This window comes from Manacus vitellinus, unplaced genomic scaffold (assembly GCF_001715985.3).
Source record: "Manacus vitellinus isolate BGI_N305 unplaced genomic scaffold, ASM171598v3 scaffold_1_pilon, whole genome shotgun sequence".
Taxonomy (NCBI): Eukaryota; Metazoa; Chordata; class Aves; order Passeriformes; family Pipridae; genus Manacus; species Manacus vitellinus.
In genome coordinates, this window is record NW_021939396.1 from 31701043 (window position 1) to 31722353 (window position 21311).

At 38.4% G+C, this 21311-nt stretch overlaps 1 protein-coding gene across 1 annotated transcript in view; it reads right to left on the minus strand.

The window, feature by feature from the left end:
* Positions 1-20460, minus strand: part of KCNB2 (potassium voltage-gated channel subfamily B member 2) — a 172199-nt gene extending 151739 nt beyond the window's left edge. Inside the window, exon 1 of the mRNA XM_008932184.2 lies at positions 19882-20460. Within this exon, the coding sequence (XP_008930432.1) occupies positions 19882-20460 (579 nt within the window). The remainder of the gene's footprint in view (positions 1-19881) is intronic.
* Positions 20461-21311: the final 851 nt, after the last annotated feature.

Sequence of the window (21311 nt, forward strand, 5' to 3'; positions counted from 1 at the left end):
ACCATACAACACAAAGCTCGAATATTATGCTCCTGATACAAATAAAACACTGCAAGAATGACCAGGCTATAAGGTCACCGGTCTTACCAGAGACCATTCATATATATATGCGAATGCATTTCAGCATTTTTCCCTTAGGCATGACATTGGCACAACATCTTTGACTCTGTTCTAATTTTACGCATGGTATGGTGAAAACTTTTTTGATTTATTTTCTGTTTCTGTGCCTATGAAGACCATTTAATAGCACTATTCTCCTGATTAGAATCCAACATGTTTTGAGTTAGTTGTTTGAAACTGCAATTTTATCTTAAAGCGGATGAATTACAAAATCCATCTCATCTATATGAAACTATCAGCAGAACGGAGTTCAACCTCAGATTTTAAGAATCTAGGAAAGAGATGGTTCACTGTTCACCTGAAAAGAGGTGGTTCACAGTTTGCTTATTTTACAAAAGGTGGATCACAAAAAAAGTGTTGTATCTTATCTCTGTTTCACCAAGGTACATGCTTAAGTTCAGATAAAACAATACGTACATATAAAGAATATAACCAAATAATATCTATAAAATATAATCCACAAGTAACATAATGTGATGAAAAGAACAAGGTATTAAGTACTTATTCTGTAGATAATGTGATAATGATTTTTTTATGTTGATTGTCATGGTTTCAAGGAGACCAAATATGATAGCTTCTAAGAAGTGGCATATTGTGTGTATGCCACTACGTTTATTGTTTTAGTGGTATAATGCTGCAGGTCTTGGGAAGGACTTTTGTGTGCCTGGCTGCACACTTTTTCTTCAGAAACTAAGGACAGTTTAAAATTAAAAAAACCCACATGGCATAAATATCTCTTTTGCTGCCTTCTGATACCTGGCTAAGCTTCTTTGGAACACAATTTGTTTGCTACTGGGCACTTAAGTAAGACATTGTAGCTCAGCAGATGATAGATATCTACTGAGAAAAATTGAATACCCATTTCTTTCAGCACAAGCTGAAGATGCTGTTTGCAAAGAACCCTCAAAGCTTTGTGCCTGGATTTGGCTATGCAGACAACTGACCTTGCTGCTTCACAGGATGAAAAAACTGAGATGTTGCTCGAACTAACACAGTAAATTTGGAGTAGGACAACAAAATCTGTTTTGTCTTCCCTTCCTCATCCCTCTGCTGAAATCAGACATGCTGCTTTTAAGCTTTTGAGAACTGTATTTGGTGATGCTGCACTGGAAGATGCAGGTGTTCTGCCCAAGGTCCATACTGCTGAACAAGGGTGCTTACCTGAGTTGTGAACTCCTACAGTCAGTGGAGAGGGACACTACCTAAGGCTGCGCTCAATCCCACTGAGCCCGTTCTTCCTGGCTATGGGATGGAGCTGGAGACAATCAGACTACTGACTGAGGCACCTTAGTTTGGGTGCTGGAGGCAAAAGGGATGAATCCTTAGCTCTCTTGCAAGAGGACTGGGTCTGGAGACCCAGTTCAGCTCAAAGTACCAGGTACTCAACTGACACGAAGAAGGACTGAATTCAATCTTAGCCTGTTACAGATTTTGTATTTAGCAATGTTACAGAGTAATCCAGCTATGCCAACTTTTCTAAAATGCATGGAATGTCTCAAAATCAGTACCCAAATGATTTGAGACACCTAAGTAAAATTCAATTAATGTGAAACAGTTCAGAGTTAGTTTAGATGGTTCATGTATTCCTCTTCCATTCTTTATACTTTTTTAAAAGTAAAAAAACCCCAAAATCTGGAAAAAACACTCCTTCTACATAATTCTATTTCGGCAGTAACTGAAAAAGCTGGAGTAACAGTTTAGGTACCAAGCACTTATGGAAAAAGTATTACAAAGTGGGACACCTTTGGGATTTATATCAAAAACATTGCTGAAGCAATTCCTTATTTTTTTTCTTCCTCTCCATAAGATAAGTGCTGGGAACTGTTGATAAGGATTATATCTGAATATATACATATAAGTACATACGACACAAATGTATAGATAAATATATGCATATGTATAGAAAGACAGGACTCATGGTTTGAAAGCCAGACTCGACGGGAAAACAGGGCTTATGCCAGGGCAGGACTGTGGCTTGTCTCCTGGGCTGGGGCTCCAGGGGCCACCAGTGAGGAGCAGATCAGGGTCGTCCTGTCACCCACCCAACAACACGCTGCAGAACTGCGACTGTTACTATCCTTATGGGGTTGCTGTAGGAAACCTCTCATGCCTTCTATAGCTCTTTTGTCTCCAGAAATTATATGTAAGATCTTGTTGAGGGTATTTTTCGGCTTTATACAATGTCTCTAAGCATGTAAAATTGCAAAATACTGGTGAATGAGATTACTCCCTATCACATGAACTGCTGACACTTGAAATGTTCCTTTGATTCCCCTTTTATTTGCACAAGTTGTTAGACTAAAGAGCCAGACACAGTATCATTTTCCCCTCACACAGATCACTTTATTTCCTATTGTTAGACAAACCAAACTGCCACACATTTTGTCAAGTGACATTTCTTAAATGCCGTAAGATACAGGAAAAAACATTTATTTCATTTTTTAGATTGATACCTTGATTTTTGTTTATGGTACTAAAATACTACAGTCTGCTGGGTAATAAATATTCCCTTACTCACCCTTCTAAAAATCTCTACACAGGCACTGAAAGACATTTGTCCAAAGACATTTGATTATAAAGAACAAACAACTAAGATTATTTTTCTTTAGCAAATTTCCTAATCACATACTGCCTTTGGTTCACTAGTTCGGTATATAATGAAGTCCTCTAACAATTGCCATATTTCAGTATTTCCAGACTTCTGTAACAGAATTTTTATGAAATCAGTGGGAAGAAAGAACATTTGAAACACAAGACTTCAGCTACAAAAACATAAGCTCCCCTTGCAGTATTTCAAATGTTGCTATATTGCTAGTGAAAGGATTTATTCTATTCTAAATCCAGTACAAAAAAATACAAATTTTATTGATGAAATCGTTTTGAAAAATGCGAGGTGTACCTCCTGATAGAGGGAGTGAGGGGGGAAGTTACTGGACTGTCATATTCTCTCCAGTCTTCAACTTGTTCTTCGTGATTGCCAACTTGTATCCATCTGAGAAGCTGCAGGGATTGGAAGCAAAGGGGTAATGGCCTGCCAAACCATTCTTGGTGTTTAGCTAACCCCTAATGAAATTAGCATCTGTAAGGCAGAATGAGCACTACTGTGCAGAGCAACAAGAAATGCTTCCACATTAGCCTTGTCTGAAAGCAGACCTGACGTAAGACACTCCCTAACATGCACCTGCTCAGTATTTGATTTGCACAAGGACTATGATTAATGAAGGCTGATTTCTTTGCTATTTGTCAGTGATTCACACTAGCACTCAAAAGAAAAAACATTTTCCTTTATTTCTCAAGGCAAACATTTTATGACCTTGAGAAAGCCTAGTAGCTAAATGCTTTGAAGTCACATAAAAACATCCCCAAAAAACCCACCACACAAAAAACCCCAAAAAACCAAAGTCCTGAAAACACAACAAAACTTGGCTTTACTGAAGAAAAACAGTGTTATCTTGTGTGGACCCAGTGGTGCAGGAGAGATGCTAATCAGCTGTACAGGAGCAGCAGTTTCATCTTCTGCACTGTTGGACACGGGTCCCAGCTGTGCTTTGTCAATAGTGTCATAACAAGGGTAGCTGCTGTGATGTGCAGAGGGAGGGACGGATGTTGCATTTTTCTTGACATTTCCCTTGGGTGTCTTTTTATAACTACATTTCTACTAATTAACTTCATTTCAGAGCTGGGCAGGGCAACTGCTTCCCCTTCAGGCTGCAGAGCAACAAGAAGCCCCTACAGTCGCACCTTGTTCGAACAACTGTTTGGATATGAACAGTACAAGGACACACACACTAACTAAACAAAGCAAGCAAACACAAAACTCAGCTCAGGGGCCATTTGACCTTCAAATATCTAAAATGCACACAGCAGTGCCCTCTCACTCAGAAAACTCCCAGCACGCTGCAGTGGTGGGGATGTGAAAAAGGACTGCAAGCTTTCCCATAACATAGGTGAAAATGCCCTTGCCACGGTACAGAAATGGCTCACTCAGCTCTTTATCACACATCTGAAAGCACACAGTGACAGGGAAAGAGTATAAGAGGGAGATGCTAGCACTGTGTTTTAAATTATCTGTCTAATTTTTAATTAAGAAGGTTTTTTTTTTAACTTTCTCTTGAGCAGATGATCACCTGGATTATGTGTCCTTCACATGACATATTTCCCCCACTTTGTTTGAAAACAATTTCTATAGTGTCTTCAGTTCACCTGTTTGTGATACAGAGAAATAACTAAATGCAATGCTAGGTGAAGACTTTATTAAATATTACCTCTTGCACCATTGTTTTTCAGAATGCCTACTTTGGACATTTTCTGAGCCATACAGGAGTGAGAAATTGGAACAAGGTAAAGAGAAAATGAAGAAAAGTTAACTCAATTCACAGAAGATTTATACATATGGCCTAAGAAAATGTCAAGTGCTGTGGAACTTCCAGCAGCCCAGCTGGTGTGCTCTAATGGCACTGACTATTGTAACCACGGCTCTGCTCAGTGTCATTTGCCACACCCAGATGTTCTTCCTCCCTCCCACCCAACACCTGCTGCTCCTACAAGGTGTTTGAGATTGGTGGGATGCACACAGAGATTCTCTACTGGTTGGTGCAGCTCTGCTGTAATGAAGACGAACTGTGACTACAAGTCACAGTGGATAGGAAACAAATGTCTCCTTCCAGATTGTAGTTGCAGGACAGGTCTGACAAATTATTTACTGTTGAAATTGTTGTCTTGACTTAATACACAATAGCCTCAGCCCTTCTCTTGTCCACCTGCAGTAAACTTTGTTTCTTTTCCTTTACAACATGTTAAACAAAAAATTTGGAAGACACAGATCTGATAGGATGGAACTTCATGCTGAAATCAAGTATCACTGATCATGCTGGTCCCTCCACAATGCACAGCAACACTGAGGCTGTCAGTGTGGCCCTGCATCCAAGTTAATAAGCCTTGACTCTTACCAAGATGAGTTAATATGAGGGTTGCAACAAAGGGTGATGCAACAGTCTAGTTTCCAGTCTTGGCAGAGCATCTGGAACTAACTTAGTAATTTTTTGCCCTGTAACCCATTTCAGAATCTGGAGGGAGCTCACTGCACCGATTTTAAACTTAGCTTGTCTGAAGAGCAGGCAGGTTGCAGCACCTCAGAGGAGATGCTTCACATCTCCTTACCAAACAAAAGGAATTTTCAAGCCAAAAGACCAGGATGGAATTAAGAATCAATGACTATGGATAAATATCTACAGCAAAATCTGGACACATTTGGAGACTTTCTTACTCTTTTATCTCCGCTTTTAGCATTTTTTTTCACCCACAAAGTCTTTTTTATTGATTTAAATTAAATATTAATTCACTTTTCAAGCTACACTGTAGAAATTTGATCAAAGGCAAATGGTTACTATAATAAGTAGCTGATAAATTCCATAAGGATAGTGTAATCTATAAATTTTCTTCTAAACAATAGCACTGAACTAAACATGTCAAAAGACTCTGAGACCAACTGACATGCACCATTACACAGATACACCCACAATATAAGGGCTAAAATAGCTTATTTCCCATTAAAAGGAATAGAAACAAGACATCTGAGTCCCTAAGGCTTGTAAGCTTGTAAATCTCTGCCAGCATTATTAAACGAGAACATTATTTAATTAGTAATGGTACTGGAGGATAAACTCTACCTGCTTTAAATTTAAAATACGTAAGACCAAATTTCCACAGGAAAAAAAAAGTCTCCAGATGCAGGAGGCTGTTTAGGACATGAAAGATTTGGATCCAGCTTCCTGCTTTGTCACAGACTTTCTGTGTGACCTTAAAGTAGATACAGTGTACCTCAGGTCCACATTTATACAACAGGGTTTCTCTGCTCTGTCAAATGACTGTAAGTCTCATATCACTCAATATTACACGGAACTCAGTACTAAAACAATGACATTAGAGACAGATGGGAACATACATCTACTTGTCTGCATTTAATTTGTAAGCAAGGCTCATTAACTTTACTCCCCAAATACAACAAAACTCTCATGCTTTCTTTAATACATGAGTTTTCACCCCAGAGGTAAGCTTGTGGCACTAAATCTTTACTAGGAGTGATTCACACAACAAAAAAGCTGAGAATGTAATATATTCTCAAGCACAATGTAAACCCCTTTGTAGTGTACCTAGTTTTCAGGCTGCTGTGGTGACATGCTTGTGTGACTTAGCACCTCACTTTGCATAGTAACTTCTGTATGCACATGCCTAACACATACACATGAGCTGTCAGTAAACATGAGGGAACAGCTGTCCCCAGCTTAGTTTAAAATTCTGACCTACACAGTTGGAGAAAACACTGCTTTGCTTTCACAGAAGGAATAATCTCACTCACAAGTAGGTTAGTCATCAGACCTCCTCTCTCAGGAGATGGCTGTCACTATGCCGAAGTTCCCTGCTATGAGTGGGAAGCTGTATGAAATCACATGGTCACCATCTTTGACCAAAAGGTCTGACAACAGAAATAAAAGCTATGTGAGATACCAAGGTAAGGATTTTTAAGAAGAATTGAGTAATAATGCCATGGCTTTTAGGAACCAAAACCCTAACATGTACTAGAATTTCAACATATTGAGATACTTGGTGACTATATTTCTCTTATTACCTACCTTGTCCTTGGTCTTCTTTTCTAATGCTCTCTTCTAGCCTTAGGGAAATCATCTGGTGATTTGGACTGCCTATTCCTTTTTTTTTCTTCTTTGCATCCTTACCATATGAAATAATGCCAGTTCTACATCTGAAATATTAAGTTACTTACACAGCATGCAATTTAGTTATCTAAATCACATGTGTTATTCCAACTAACATGCATCTTGCTGCTGATACAGGTTTCCTGCCTTTGACAGGCCATGACAAGCCAGTCAGAGCTCCAGGACAGCCTGTCCCCAAGACAGCTGCCCCTGAAGCAAGCCCTTGTGAAGAGCCCGGTGCTGTTCTGCAACAAGGCTTCATGCAGCACTTGCTGCTATGCAGAGGCTGAGCTCTCATCATCACCAAGCCTGGTGGCTTTGAGGGTTTCCTACGGTTAAAGAGCAATAGTGAGATACTATCGTGCATAAGAAACATTGACACAACTGCAACTACAGATTTTGTGGGGAAGAAAAGACGGCTTTTGCTGTTCAGACACAACTTGGCTCTGTGTTTGATATCTTCATTTTGATCTGTTATCTCATTCCCATTTTTTAGACTACTGTAAATCTCCTTTAAGAACTGTGTTTCAAAATAGCACCCTTAAGCCCATGACATCTACCTTATCTGTGACAACTCACCAAACAAAGAATGCCAAAGTATTTGACATCATTGAATAAATTTATCAGGGTTTTCCATCCACTGAAAAAAGTATCTTCTTTTTTCTTACATGCTAAATCAATGTTACAGCAATGCACACCACAGACAACATTTGGCTGCCCTTCAGCTATAAACATGCAAATCTCAAGACACTTACGTGAACATCTCTCTGGAGGGGAGATTTCGCTAGAGAAGTTTTAAAACAATAGTTATGGTAATATTAAAAAATAAGTATTTTAAAAAAATGTAAAAATGTTGTGAGATTCCTCTGTTTAGACCTAAAGAAAACAGAAAGACTTGACTGACTTCTAATTGACTGCTTCATGCATGTATAATAGGGAAAAGAAAACTGTATTTGTAGAGGTGTGGGAAAGGAAAAGGGGAAATCAAGTTAAAAACATCCATTGTTCTTGTAAGTTTTACTCATGTACCTCTATGCAGGGGCAATGTCATTTCTGTGCCCAGAGGTGCTATTTGCCTATGGCACAGCATTGAAGAACTGTCTATTATCACCCAGTAGGAACGAGGAAGCATTACCATGGGTGCTCCTGCAGCAAACTGATCTGCCACAAGGATCTACAATTAGCAAATGCCTTTGAAGCATTACTCCTCCTGACAGGACCACTCGAGTTCAGCCTAGTTCCCGAGGAATAACACTCCTTTTCACACAACTACAATATGAGGAAACGTTCAAGCTTTTGAAGGTTTTCCTCCCATCTTCCTTTTTAAAGAGAGAGGGGGCAAAGGCATCAAAGAGATTTGCAGTTGTGCTTCCTTTTCGCAGTGACTGATACAGGCTCTCCCGCAGTCTGCATGCTGGCTTTCAGCTTGACTTCACAAGCAGAGGACATCTGTGCCTGCACCGTGCCCTTTGCAGCTGCACTGTGCCTTTCCAGTAAAGCCCTCAGGGAGGACACCTCCATGAAAGATTGGCAGCAGTAAAACCCTGCCAGCAACTGTGCTCTGTTAACCCCTTCTCTGTCACACACGGACTTCTCAGGAACAGGGGCTTTAGGTAAGGGTTAGGGTCTGGTTTTAAATCAAATTAGGGAGGAAATAGATGAAGTTACATTAATGTGAATGCACTATTGCTGAGATGCTTCAGACAAGTTATCAGGGATTCAGTGCAATAATGGATATTTCTAAGATTAGGTTTTTCCTTTCAATTTCATACATGCTTAAACTAAAAAATTTATTTTCAAATAACAACAGAAATCAGTCTGAGAGGGGACACCTGTGAGTCAGACATACCAGCTCTCATCCTCAAAGCATCTCATCATCATCAAAGGAAATTAATTTGCTTTTGGAAAAGAGAAGTATTTCAGAATAGCATATTCTTCATACAGACATTACTAACATCAGTGACACAGTATTTTAATAAAACTTGTCCCATCATTACGTGTTAACAAGTACTAAGAATGCTTCCTAAAGAGCACATCAAACCCTCATCTATTCTCTCTATAATACACTCATCAAGCAGATTATCTTTCAGTCCAAGATCTCTCATCTCTGTCAGCTACTCTAATTAAAAGACTCTCTCTTCAACATACTTATTTCATCCAAAACTACACATACAAACACGTAACAAACTGCATTGATTCTTTCAGAATTCAACAGACTGAAGAAGCTACTATTATTGGCACAGCTACAGCATTTTGAGTAAATTTTTCGTACATCATTTAGAATTAAATCCGTGCACACCATTAGGCAGCAGAATATATCAATCTAAAATTCAGATTACAGTAAATTAGTAAGAGGTTCACTGAAGCATGTATAAGGATTGACCTGAGGGTCAAATGTTGGCTACCAAAAGTATTTATAAAATACAATATTTACCATAAGAAATTAAATGCAACCAGAAGTTAAGCTTGGATCTGTATGTTTGTGATATTGGACTGAATTCTCCCATTTAAAAATAGCGAAATAGAACTGTAACAAATGTGTACGATCTGACTATTGGAGCAGACTTCAGTCGGGTTGGTACTTGCTACAGATATCTCTTTCTTCCTTTGCTATTTTTTTTTTTTAGAACTTCACATTTATTTCTGTGGATAAGATTGCCCAGTTCATTTTTCATGGTGCACCCAACCTCGTCTTATGAAAACACAGTCACGAGGAGAGGCAGGAAACAGTGCATAAGGCTAAAATGGGACCAGGATACACATCCACTACCAGATCTGTTGGAGTGAAAATGTTTCTGGTGAAAACATTTGATTTCTGAGTGCTCACTAGGATGTCCTAATATTCAGATAAGGGGACAGGGGAACGTCTTCACCAATAACTGCATCTAATCCATCACTAAATCACTATGCCTATTAGCTGACTCATGAAGAGGAAGGACAAGCATTTACACCACTCTCTATTCAGTTTCCTAATAGGCCACTCTAATGGTGTTATAAATCAACTTGCAAAGTTTTTTTTCCTTTTCCTTTTTTTACTATTTTGAAAAATTCACTTTTAAGTCAAGTTAAAAGACATTTTAAAGACACAGAGAAACTCTATTAATTTAGCATTCAATCCAGAGGCTTTACCTTGTATGCCTTCTAAAGTAACTGGTCAACTCGGTACAGCTTTGGTTCCAATAACATTTATTGATTTTGACAGAATAAACAGTAGAAGTGTAGGGACTTTTTATTCTGTTTCTCACAAAACTGTGAATTTTCTCAGATTATAATATCTTTTATAATGAACTTTACTCTAGCATGAAACCACATCCTTCTGTCTTCAAGCTTTCATGTTTCATTTATTAAAGTAACAGAACACAAATATAGATTTCTAATCCTGTATGGAGAAGCACTGTCTTTCTTCCCAACATACAAGTTGCTCATTAAAGTGATCTGCAGGACCTTCAACTTGATGGAACCTGGACACGGAACCAGGTGTCTCACAGACCTGGTGCCACTGTCCTGATCTCTGCTAAACACCCTCAAACACAGCCAATGACAATGCATGGACCTGCAGTTAGGTAAAAGACTGTAAAACGACATAGAAAATCTTGAATCATAAGGGAAAAAAAAAAAAAGCTGACCATAAGGGGATAGGGGAACTTCTTCACCAAAAGCTGGTCATGGGCCAAAGGAAAGGTATGAAAAGCCACCTGTGCTCAGCATGAAGAGTTATTAAGTGTTCCATCATGACACAGGGGAAAAGAGTAGAAGCATTTCAAAATGACTCCAGGCTTTTGGTCCTCATTCTGAATTCATGAGCTTGGCCTGCCCATTCCCAGAGCTTTAAGTGGGTTTCCAGCCATCTGAGTTGGAGATGCAGAAGTGGCTAGTTATAATTCCTGCCACAGAATTTTAAGTGCTCACCATTCCTGAAGTTAACTTAGGTATCTCCAGTAAAGAGACTAAACTGTACCATGCTGGCCTGAAGGGCTGCTAAGTACCGAACAGACTTGTGATCAGATATCTCCCAAACTTACAGCCTCAGCTCTAAATTATTTCTAAGTCATCTGTTCATCCTGCTTCAATTCTAAAAAAAAGGCTGTATGGTTCAGTGAAACAGGACTGGCCTCATACCTATGTACTCTTTTCCTATTAGATGTTTTGCCTTTTGTGCTAAATGCTAGTAGCAATGGCCTAAAGTGCTTTGAAGTCAATGTCAGTGTTATGACCGAATTCAGGGGCACTAGTCAAATTTTTCTGTGCTATAATCTCACAAAATGTATTTGCATGCATACATACATAAACCACAGACCAAGATACTTTTGGAACAGTTTTTTTCAAATGGCATTTATCTCCACAAAGGAAGTTATATCAAATTTTTTAAAAGAAAATCTATGAAAATACAAGGGCTTTGTGAAAATAATAGAAATGGAAATGAGTTCCCAATTCTTCTCAGAACAAGCCTGTAACACACTTAGATGATGTCTTGCAGTCTGCAAAAGAACTACCTTACCTAATTTATTTTTGCAATATCCACTGTTCTCCCCAAAGCCAAACACACTGGTAGATGCTTCAGTAAAACAGAATAGTCAGGTCACCCAAGGATCCTTCCGTGAGTAATCCAAAAAGAGGCTACAGTGCTCAGGAAAGAAACTGTGACAACGGGAGCTTGTAAACAAAGCCTAATGCAATTTTTGTCTGTCACAGAAATCCAACTTAGTGAAAGAGTACAAAAAATGGGACCATCTCAGGAGTTCACCAAAAATACCACCCCTAACAATATGTGAAATCACGGCAAGCTGGACTGTCCCAAAGAATGTGAGCAGCAACCCATTCCAATGGGGCATTCTGCAAGTGGCCAGTGACACCTGAAACCGTCACTGCAACTTGGCTATCCTTGGGATAGCTCTGGCCTACGCCACACCTGAGCTATTTAAAGCAATGTCTAACCCTTGTGGTTCCTTCAGGAGAAACCTAATGAATGATGAGTGAAGACACTGAACTCTGGGTAACAAATGTACCCCAACATTTTGCAGTGAAGCCCTCTGCTGCCTTGGAAAGCAAAGATCTCCCTTTAAGAGCTGTTTTGTGAAGAGCTTTGCTGGTTTTGGACTTTGAATTACCTTACCTTTTAGAGGTTAGAACAGAAAAGCTTGGATAATCCTAGAAGCTTTTTTATCAGTTCAGTGAAGCACTAGTTTTTAGGCAGGAGCTTAGGGGAACACAACACCATTGCCCACAAGCAGCAGCAGGCATAAAAATGTTCTCAGTGAGGAATGAACCTGAGCCTCAGAGGTCAGATAAGACTCAACCAAATTCAGGAGTTCACCTTGCCATTCAGATAAAAATTTCCTCAGACTTCAGGTCTGCATCCTGTGTTCTGGCTCCTGTTTTGCCCTGTGTTTTAGAAGAAATCCTTTATGAATATTTATAACAAGTAGTTACAAGATGACTTGAAAATTCAGCAAATATGATTCAAGCAGTTTGTAGGCACTTAAACAGAGAGAGAAAACCACTGCTCTGATTGCTTCAATCACCTCACACATCTTCTCATTGTGCAATATTGTGAGTCTAAAAAAAACGGGAAAGGCTTAGCTGTCAATATTATATATACTTACCAATAGTATATCCATAGAATGAGCTCCAACAAATCCAAACAGTTATTTTGGAAATAAAGGCTAGTTTGTTAATAAGTAGACTTAATGGTTACAGTGGCAAAGTAAGCATGCTTTTCCAAGACAACCTGCTTCTTCCCATTGCTGCTTGAGAACACTAGAAGACCTGTCTCAGGTATAGTATGTGGAATTCAGGTATTCACTCACCCAGAATGCCATAAATTCATGTGAAAAGGATACTGTACACTTATGAAATTACTTCAAATGTAGGAGTGTTTTCTGGGTCTCAACCAGTGCAAATTGAATACACTTACTCATCCCAGTGAAATCCTGGCCTTATTGCACACCTCTCCAAAGAGAGAGTGACCAAGGCATGCAAAGAGTAGACTGTGAGGGCTTCATATAAAAGCTCTACTGGGATACTTTTTTGATCTCAAAGTCACTTTGAAACAGCTGTGCCAGTGTCACATGCTTGTTTTCAATATTCCCTCAAAGGACCTGGGGTTCAGTGCTATGCGTCAAATACTCAAATATCTTCGCCAAATAGAAAACTCATGAGTTTGCCATATGTCAAGATAAATACCATGTTTTTTTCTCTGAAATAAATAACATGCAAAAATCAGAAAACCCAAACAAAGGCCAGTTTGCAGGTGATCATATAGATTGTTTTGCTCTCAGCTTTACAAAAGCAAGATGGAGCCTGTTCATCCAGACAAAATGTGCAGCCCTTTGTTTCCCACAGATTTGGTCTGGATACTGCTTTATCTTTTAATTTATTAGTGTATCTCCCTGACATTTGATTGCTTCCAAATATCTTACATGAGAGAAGACAATGCATTGGCAGCTGCTTACACAGAACGGAAATACAACATTTTTAGGACATATGATCTGTCTCTGGGTGAAGTGAAAGGCACAACAGCCTGGTCTGTCCACTCAGGCATTACACAGCTCAAGTGACATGTCACAGCTGAAAATCCAGCCCATGAGATGCCTCTGACATTATGGAGGGGCATGCTGTAATGCCCAAAACATCACCATCCCAACTAGAAATACTGCAAGTACATATTTTAAAAGGTGTATGCAATTGATGCTGGTCTACACTCGATTTATGGTAACAGCTACAAGAAAAAGGATATGAGCAGTGGTAAAAAAGAGCAGTCATTGTAGAGTTAAACTGCTCTCCTAAATTATGGACACATGACACTGGGGTAAATCAGAATACTGCTTTCTATCCATTATGGCAAAAGATAGCTGTTCTCATGAAGATTGTACCTGCTGGTAATTCATTGTAATACCATATCTTCCAAATCCTAGTAGGTTTCTCTGTGCAAGAGCTACTGTGTGATTCTGTGAATGGTGTCACAAGTGCAGGCACACTCTACTTGTTACTTTAAAACTTTATTTTGCATAAATTAGAACTTATTACCAAATATGGGAGATGGAATTCCCCCAATTTTTAAAATAATTATTCCTGGTTTTTTTCCCCCTTTAACAAGACTCATCATCAATACTCTTTAATTTTCCTTAATGTGCCCATAAAACCAGAGTCAGTGAAGCCCCTTATCACAATCTAGAAAGGAAAGTTCCCCTCTCTCTGTTCATACAGTGAACAGGGATATTCCCTGGTGCCAGTGTCTGAATATGAGTTTCTGCATCTTTGCCCCTGGCACTGCTTCCAAAATTTTAGCATCTGTTTCACTGAGAATTAAGTGTCAATAATAAACAGGACAGTTGAAAGGACATTTTAATAATTTTATTCCAATAGTAGTTTTTGGTAAGTTCTTTTAGTAAGTTAGCAGCAAGACCTTTCAGCACACCACCACCAAGATCTCAAGCCTAGAGGGAACCCATATGTAACTAAGGAATTAAACACCTCTGGAGCAAGATAGATCAGATTGTAGCTCTATTCCCATGATACTTCAAGCTGACAAAAAATGCTGAATCATGGGTTACATAATACTCCATATAAGAAGTATAAAGAATGTAAATAATCTTTTAATGACCAGCTCAGCAGTGAGCATACATAAGTTCTTAAAACAAAATCAATTAACTACTGCCAGTCTTCCTTGTTCCTTGATATAATATCTATTGAAAAAGCAATATATTCACTTATCTTTCAAGACATTAAAACACTTGAGTTATTAAATATGAATGACTAGGATCAAATATAATCTCCTTTTCTTACAGTCACATTGACTGACTTTATCATTGGGTACAAGAAATAACTTCACCTTAAAAGCAAAGAGTGGTATTAAGTATCCTCACCAAAAACATTGGTGAGATGAAGGTACGTATTTGTCACCAGTGACCATTCTCTGTGCTTTACCATACCTTACTTTCAGCAGATAAATTTCTATAAAGTATTGGGAGTGACAGTGCAAACCATAAAATTCCTGGTAGTATATTCAGATAAAGATTCGTGACAGAATTCCCCCCAAAAATAAATTGAAGCCAGAGGTCAAACAGAAGTTCAACCCACACATTAGCTAGAAAACACCACTTATCTTCAATGAATGTTATCATACCCAATGGTATATTATATACAATACAAAAACTTGTGGGACTTAAACTAATACAAAAGCCATTCCTCACATTTTAGAAAAGAGAAAGTCTTAACTCTGTAATGTTCATCCTTGGTCTAAGACAGATGGCAAAGTTCATAGAATATAAGCTTTGTAGGGAGAAATATTCACAAAATTAGGATGACGCAGAACAGGTCTAACAGAACTTAAACTGAGAAGAAGGCATAAGCAAGAAAAGTGTTTTGTTCATATAACACAACAAAGCATGCAAACATAAAAAATTTATTTCTTTCACTTGAACACTTTAATATCTTTGTACAAACATCCCGCTGACGGCACTTTGCTTATGTGTGATAGCTCTTTTTCACAATATATGAATCAGCTAAAAGTTTTCCTAAAGTCCTCTGAGTATATATGATGTTACCTTCAACACAAAAAGCAGCAGTAGCGTCCCATTAATTGGGGTTCACCCTTGAATGAACACTCCATGACAATCTAGGAGATCATTTATGAGGACTGGCAAAAGAATACTGAAATGTCCTATATCATACTCAGCTCTGTTATGAAGTCATGCATGACTGCTACTTTGCACTTACCCCAAGACCCCTCTTAAGTGGCTCTGTAAAGAATATGCATGAGTGTCAGTGTGAATTATATATAAGACAGACTCATGGAAAATAAGAATCAGGCCCCTAATGTAAAATAGGTATCCTCTCTCTTGGCAAGTCATTGGGGCAAGCCTACCCATAATGCACTTGTGGCTAAATAAATATTAGTGGCCTGAATCTCCTCTTCCATGCATCTTTTTTTCCCCACCCCCCCAAAGGAATTTTTTCTCATAAGGGATTGATAATTAATAATTAATAAGGGAATACTGCACACAAACTCCTCACAATTTCCAGTCAGGCTTGGGATAATTATACCTTCTGTAATCCACAATCCATTAGTTAGTTGATAAATTAGTGTGCTTTTTACAAAGGAAGAATACTCATGTTACAGTTTGTAATAAACCAGAAAACTAACCCCAAGAAAAAATCGAAATTAACAAAAGGAAATAAGGACAAATCAGCCATGCAGTGAAACAAACAGAATTAACAGAGAAAACTTTCAGCCCCATCAGGTTTCATATAACTTTAAAAAAAGGAAACACCATGCTACTAGTAATTTTTTTAAATTATTGACAGGTTGGTCAAAGCTGCTGCTGCACTATGGATGCTATATAAGTCCAGCAACGGACTATAAGTCCAGCAATGTCAAATAGAAGACCAAAATATAAAAACAATTTTTTTTTTTTTTTTTTTTTAAAAAACAGTATTTACAAATTGCTGTTTACACAATAAGTATAAATAAATGCCTGGTCTAAAAACTCAGAAGTTCCTCTGGACCAAAGAAGGCCAGACTCATGCAAAACTCTATGGTTTGGGGACCAGACCTTGGTATTTTCTGGGATGTAGTATATGCAAAATTCCTGCTCTTTCTAAATCCCAGCACTCCTTCTTATTTCATAGTACTGTATATTCTGAAGTGGATGGACTTCTGGACATCTTTATCTTAATCCTACTTAAAAAGCTTATGAATGAGAACACCAGAAAATGGAGGTGAATCCTGTATTCCTCAGCTAAAACACCTACCGAATCCACAGAGAGCTTTGCTAGGGTGAGGACTAAGCAAGAACTGCTGTGCTTCTAATATGTTAACTGGTGACTGAGATTAGGTGCATGTCTTCATTTACCAAAATTAAAAAAACTCACATAGTAAAGTGTGCCCATACTGTGTAACAGTACTTGACCTATAACATTCCTTTTTTACTAGCTAACCATAGTTTTCATTTCTTGCCACACATCCTTCTTGCTTTGTCCTATTTACTGTTACAAGTCCTGTAAAACACCTGCTGCTCATTCACTGTCACCTTGTTCTGTTTCACCTTGCTGTAAGTGCAGTCAATGGCAAACCTTTGCTGACCTCGAAAGGCGCAGGATTTGTCCTGAGATGCCTAATCCAAAGCGGGACTCCCTCTTAATTCAGTAAGCTTTGGATCAGACCTAGAAGGGATCTTGGCAGAATCAAGAAGTGGCAAGACACAGTCAAAAATCAAAACCACATCCAAGTGTTTATCTCACATTCCTAATCTCTGATGTGAAAGGGATTAAAAAGCAAGCTGTTCCTGTCAATTGCTTGGATGCTACACAGGATCTGAATGACTGAACAGGCATCAGTAGGATAGCTATGCACATTGATATGGTTTCATTTCTTTCTACAGAAGTTTGAAAGGGAGCTAGTATTAGAATTTGAGGCTTATGGTAATATTTCTTCACTTGGTTCCCAATTTCCCACTGTCAAAATGCCACTATCCTTTCCACTCCTACAGAGGAAAGAAGATGGTTGTGCCTCTTATTTCAGGACAAACTAGCAACTTATTTGACTGAACAAAAGATGAGAAATCTGAAAGTGATGTTATGCAAACATTTCTGATACAACCTTGCCACAGAACCTAACACAGTCTGTGATGGCTCCAGACTCTTTCAAATTACATCCAACTGATTTCAGCACATTTTGTTTTATGTTACCCAAGTTTGAATGTATTGTGATAGTTTTTTTTCTCCTTTATGTCATTCAAACAAGTTTCTACAGCTGTCTGAGATGCCATAGGTGTATCTGACTATAATTTTGGCTCATATATGTATTTAGAGACTGAAGGTCACTGGAAAGAGAAACTGAGTGCATGTATTATGGTGACTTCTAGCTACCAGAACCACAGAAAAACCACATCAAATGGCATTAACTTAGGCAGAAGGCAACTGAAATAATGAAAACCATTACAACATATATATATATACAAGTGCAACGTGAACCTCCCTTTAGGAAGAAAGGATACATCTATAACATTCAATCAAAGCAGGAGATGAGGGAAAAGGAAAAAAAAAGGTAAAAAATAATTATTTAGACACCTTGGGAAATTAAAGAAACGGTCACTTTCATCTGCAAAACCTGAGGAGAAAACTGGTCTGAGTGCACAAAGGGGAATTTTTTTAAAAGCTCAAAGTTGGCCTAACTTCTTTTAAGCAAATTCATGACAGGGCACTGTTAAGTTATAAGAGTTTGGTCAAAAGCAAGCACTCATGAAAGTTTAACCATCCTATACTTCTGCCTTTAATCATCATATATTTCATGCAAAAGAATGAAAGCAAGTCACAGGCAAAGAACCAAAAAATCAGTATATTCATTTTGTTTTATTCATCTGGTTCATTTTACTGTGTTGACTCCTACCTAGAATTAGGAAAACACTAATTAAGCATATGTCTCAAGCCCTAAATGCAACTGCCTTCTTTGATATATATAGATGAAAATATTTCACAAACAAATCTGCCTGCTGGGTGTCACAGAGGCAGCATCTCCCAGGTCACCAGGCGATCTCCCAGGTCACAGGCAGCGTGTTTCAGCTGCGTGGCTCAGAAAGGAGATCCTCCCGCCTGCATCCAGGAGGACAGGTCTGTTACGGAACACATTGGTGACGTTTCAAGCCAAGCAGGACTGTGAAGCTGGTCCCTGAGTCCTGCAGGCAGTGTAGCAGCTGTGTCACAGAAGTGCTGGGGAGGCTGATGGATGTTAGCTTGTACCAGGGGATCACAGTGTGTAACACGGCTTCCCTGAACTCTTTTTGGCACAACTTATACCCATCTGTTTCCCCTCTGCTCCTTCCCTGGGAGAGGAACATATGGCCCAGAACATGTATCTCAGAAGCAGAAAATATATTCATGTAGTTTTCTAAAATATTCTGAATACTTTCATTTTTCTTCTATAAGCTTTTATTCATTATGAATCTTATTATGGCAAAATAAATATTTTTTTTTTACAAAATTAAGTCCTTGTTTAAACAGTTAGGTAGTCCGCAATGAGAAATTAAAATTTAAAAAATTGTGTATTGTGCTTCGATAGTAAGAAGTTGCTATTGCAAGAAGAATCTTTGCCAAGATTCTGGTTTTTGGCCACTGCGTCATCATATTTTAATACTTACCTTAGTCCAAGAGCATTGCAACCAAAAACAAATCAACAACAAAAGAAAGTAAAACCACAGTTAAGCTTAACATGAACATCTAAACATCGAACATTTTTGTTTTGAGTCATCCAAACTGGGGACAAGCTTCCACAATTTACTGTATCAATGAAACTTTAGTCAGCTTGCCTGCTTGAAGGTAGCAGTACTAGGACAAGGCTTCATCTGAATGTGTTCTCACTTCTCACTGAATATATATGTATTTTACACACATATGTGTGTATAAGTGTGTATATATGTATAGAATATATACTTGTTTATATACATACACAGCATACAAATATATACAGGCATACATATAAATATATATATATGTGTGTATATGCACTTTAATATTTTTATACAGAACACTCTAATGCTTGATTGCAAAAATGTAGTATAAGAGAAAACGTACTGCAATCCCTGCCCAGTGTAAAACCATGCCAGACCAGCTGTTGACACTTTGATAATCTACCCAGCACAACTTATGAAACACTGACTCCACACCTATGCAGAGCCTGTAACAGGACAAGCAATACTGAAATGTACATTTCTCATAACCAAATGGTTTTCTAACAAACAAACAAATAGTAGTCTCTGGCAGTATTTTCATTCAATATGAAGTCCATTAAGAATCACACAGATGTTTCTGATCACATTACAGCAAAAGCACAGTACAGCAGTTGCCTAAAAACAACTGAATTCAGCAGTTTCTTCTGCTGATTTCAGTGGTTTAGGACAGATTTGGGTGTATTCACTTCATGATATGTATATTTTTAGATTCTTCTTTTCTCTGAATATTTTAGTGAAAGTTGTCAATTCCTCAAAGTCAGACACATTGGTCATGAAACTATTTTCTACTGTCTTTGTGTTAAGCCTACTGTTTATCTTACCTTTGCTGCCACAGATGAGTTGGGTTTCTCCAGCAAGTCCCAAAGCTTCTTCCTTTTCTCTGGGCAGCAGGTATTATCAAACTCTTCCCCTTCTCTCTCTCGCATTGTCTCTGCCTCTCTCCTCAGTTCCTCATTCATTTGCTCTTTCTTTTGATGGTATCTTGCCTGGCAGCAAGATTCTAAATATATCTCATCAATCCCCCAGTAATCAAGCTCCTGGCCAAAAGAAAGAGCACACATTTCTTCCATCATATGTAGTTTCCCTGTCCTGTAGAAATTCAAAATGGAAGTGAAAGCCCCTGGGTGTCGGTCAAAAAAATATTCGTTTTCATTTAGATTATAGTCATCACATACTTCTAGCAGAGATTCATGGGTATTGCAGTCTCTGAGCTTTCCTAATCGTGTCCTTGGAAGTCTGTCCAAAGTCCTCCACAGCACTTCATGGTTGAGCCCACCGACATTTATTTTAACTCTCCGTGAGCAGGCTTTGCTCCTAATGATCTCCACTGGTTCTGGAGGGAGAGAAAGGGTAGACCTTGAAGACTTTTTGGTGATCCCTGGTGGAGCCTTCTCAGCCATTCTGAAAAAGATGAAGCTGTAACACCAGAGTCCTTAGGAGAATGAGCTTGGACACTACAAATATTTCAGCAGAGTCCTCTTCAGACAGACAGCTCCATTCCTGAAGCTAAAAAAGACAAAAAATTAGAATATTGCTATGTACAATATATCCCTCAATCTCTCTCTCTCTCTTTGCACACTTTCATATACAGATGAAAACTTAATGTTAGCAATTTGCTCTCTATAATGATACTCTTCTGTGGTGATATACAGAACCACTGGAACAACTGGAACAGCTAAGAACACTATGTTTAAGCAAAGGAAAAACTCACTTGTACTTCTGCATTTGTGAAAATCAACTGTGACAATTTGTACAAAGGACTTGGGGGGGTTCTGGGTTTTTTTTAAATCAGTTTGTGATGCAACTATGTTAGCTTAATCTGATTACTTGGCAGTTAATGTATGAGGTGTGCAATGTAGGGATATCCATAAGAAAAAAGTAAGACAGAGGCCAGTCTCACTTTTATTTAAGAATTCAAATTTGGGAGATACTGAAACTGAATAAAGCAGTTGCAGCATACCAAAATATCCAAACTAAACTGCTTCTCTTCCTCTCCCAACTCAAATCTTGATTTGCTGTATTACTTCATGGGTAAATGTTATTCACCAAACTATTAAACTGTCATCATGACAAGTCAAATTTTCTAGCACCAGACAATGATTATTTCTTTACAAATAGGGTAAAAGAATCCTAACTCTTCTGCATCCAACTGACCAGTGATACATGTTATATAGGCAAGGGCTGTGCATACTGTTCTCTGGACCTTCTGTAAGGCTCTTTTCTGCCCCACTTTTCACCTGTTAAATTGCTG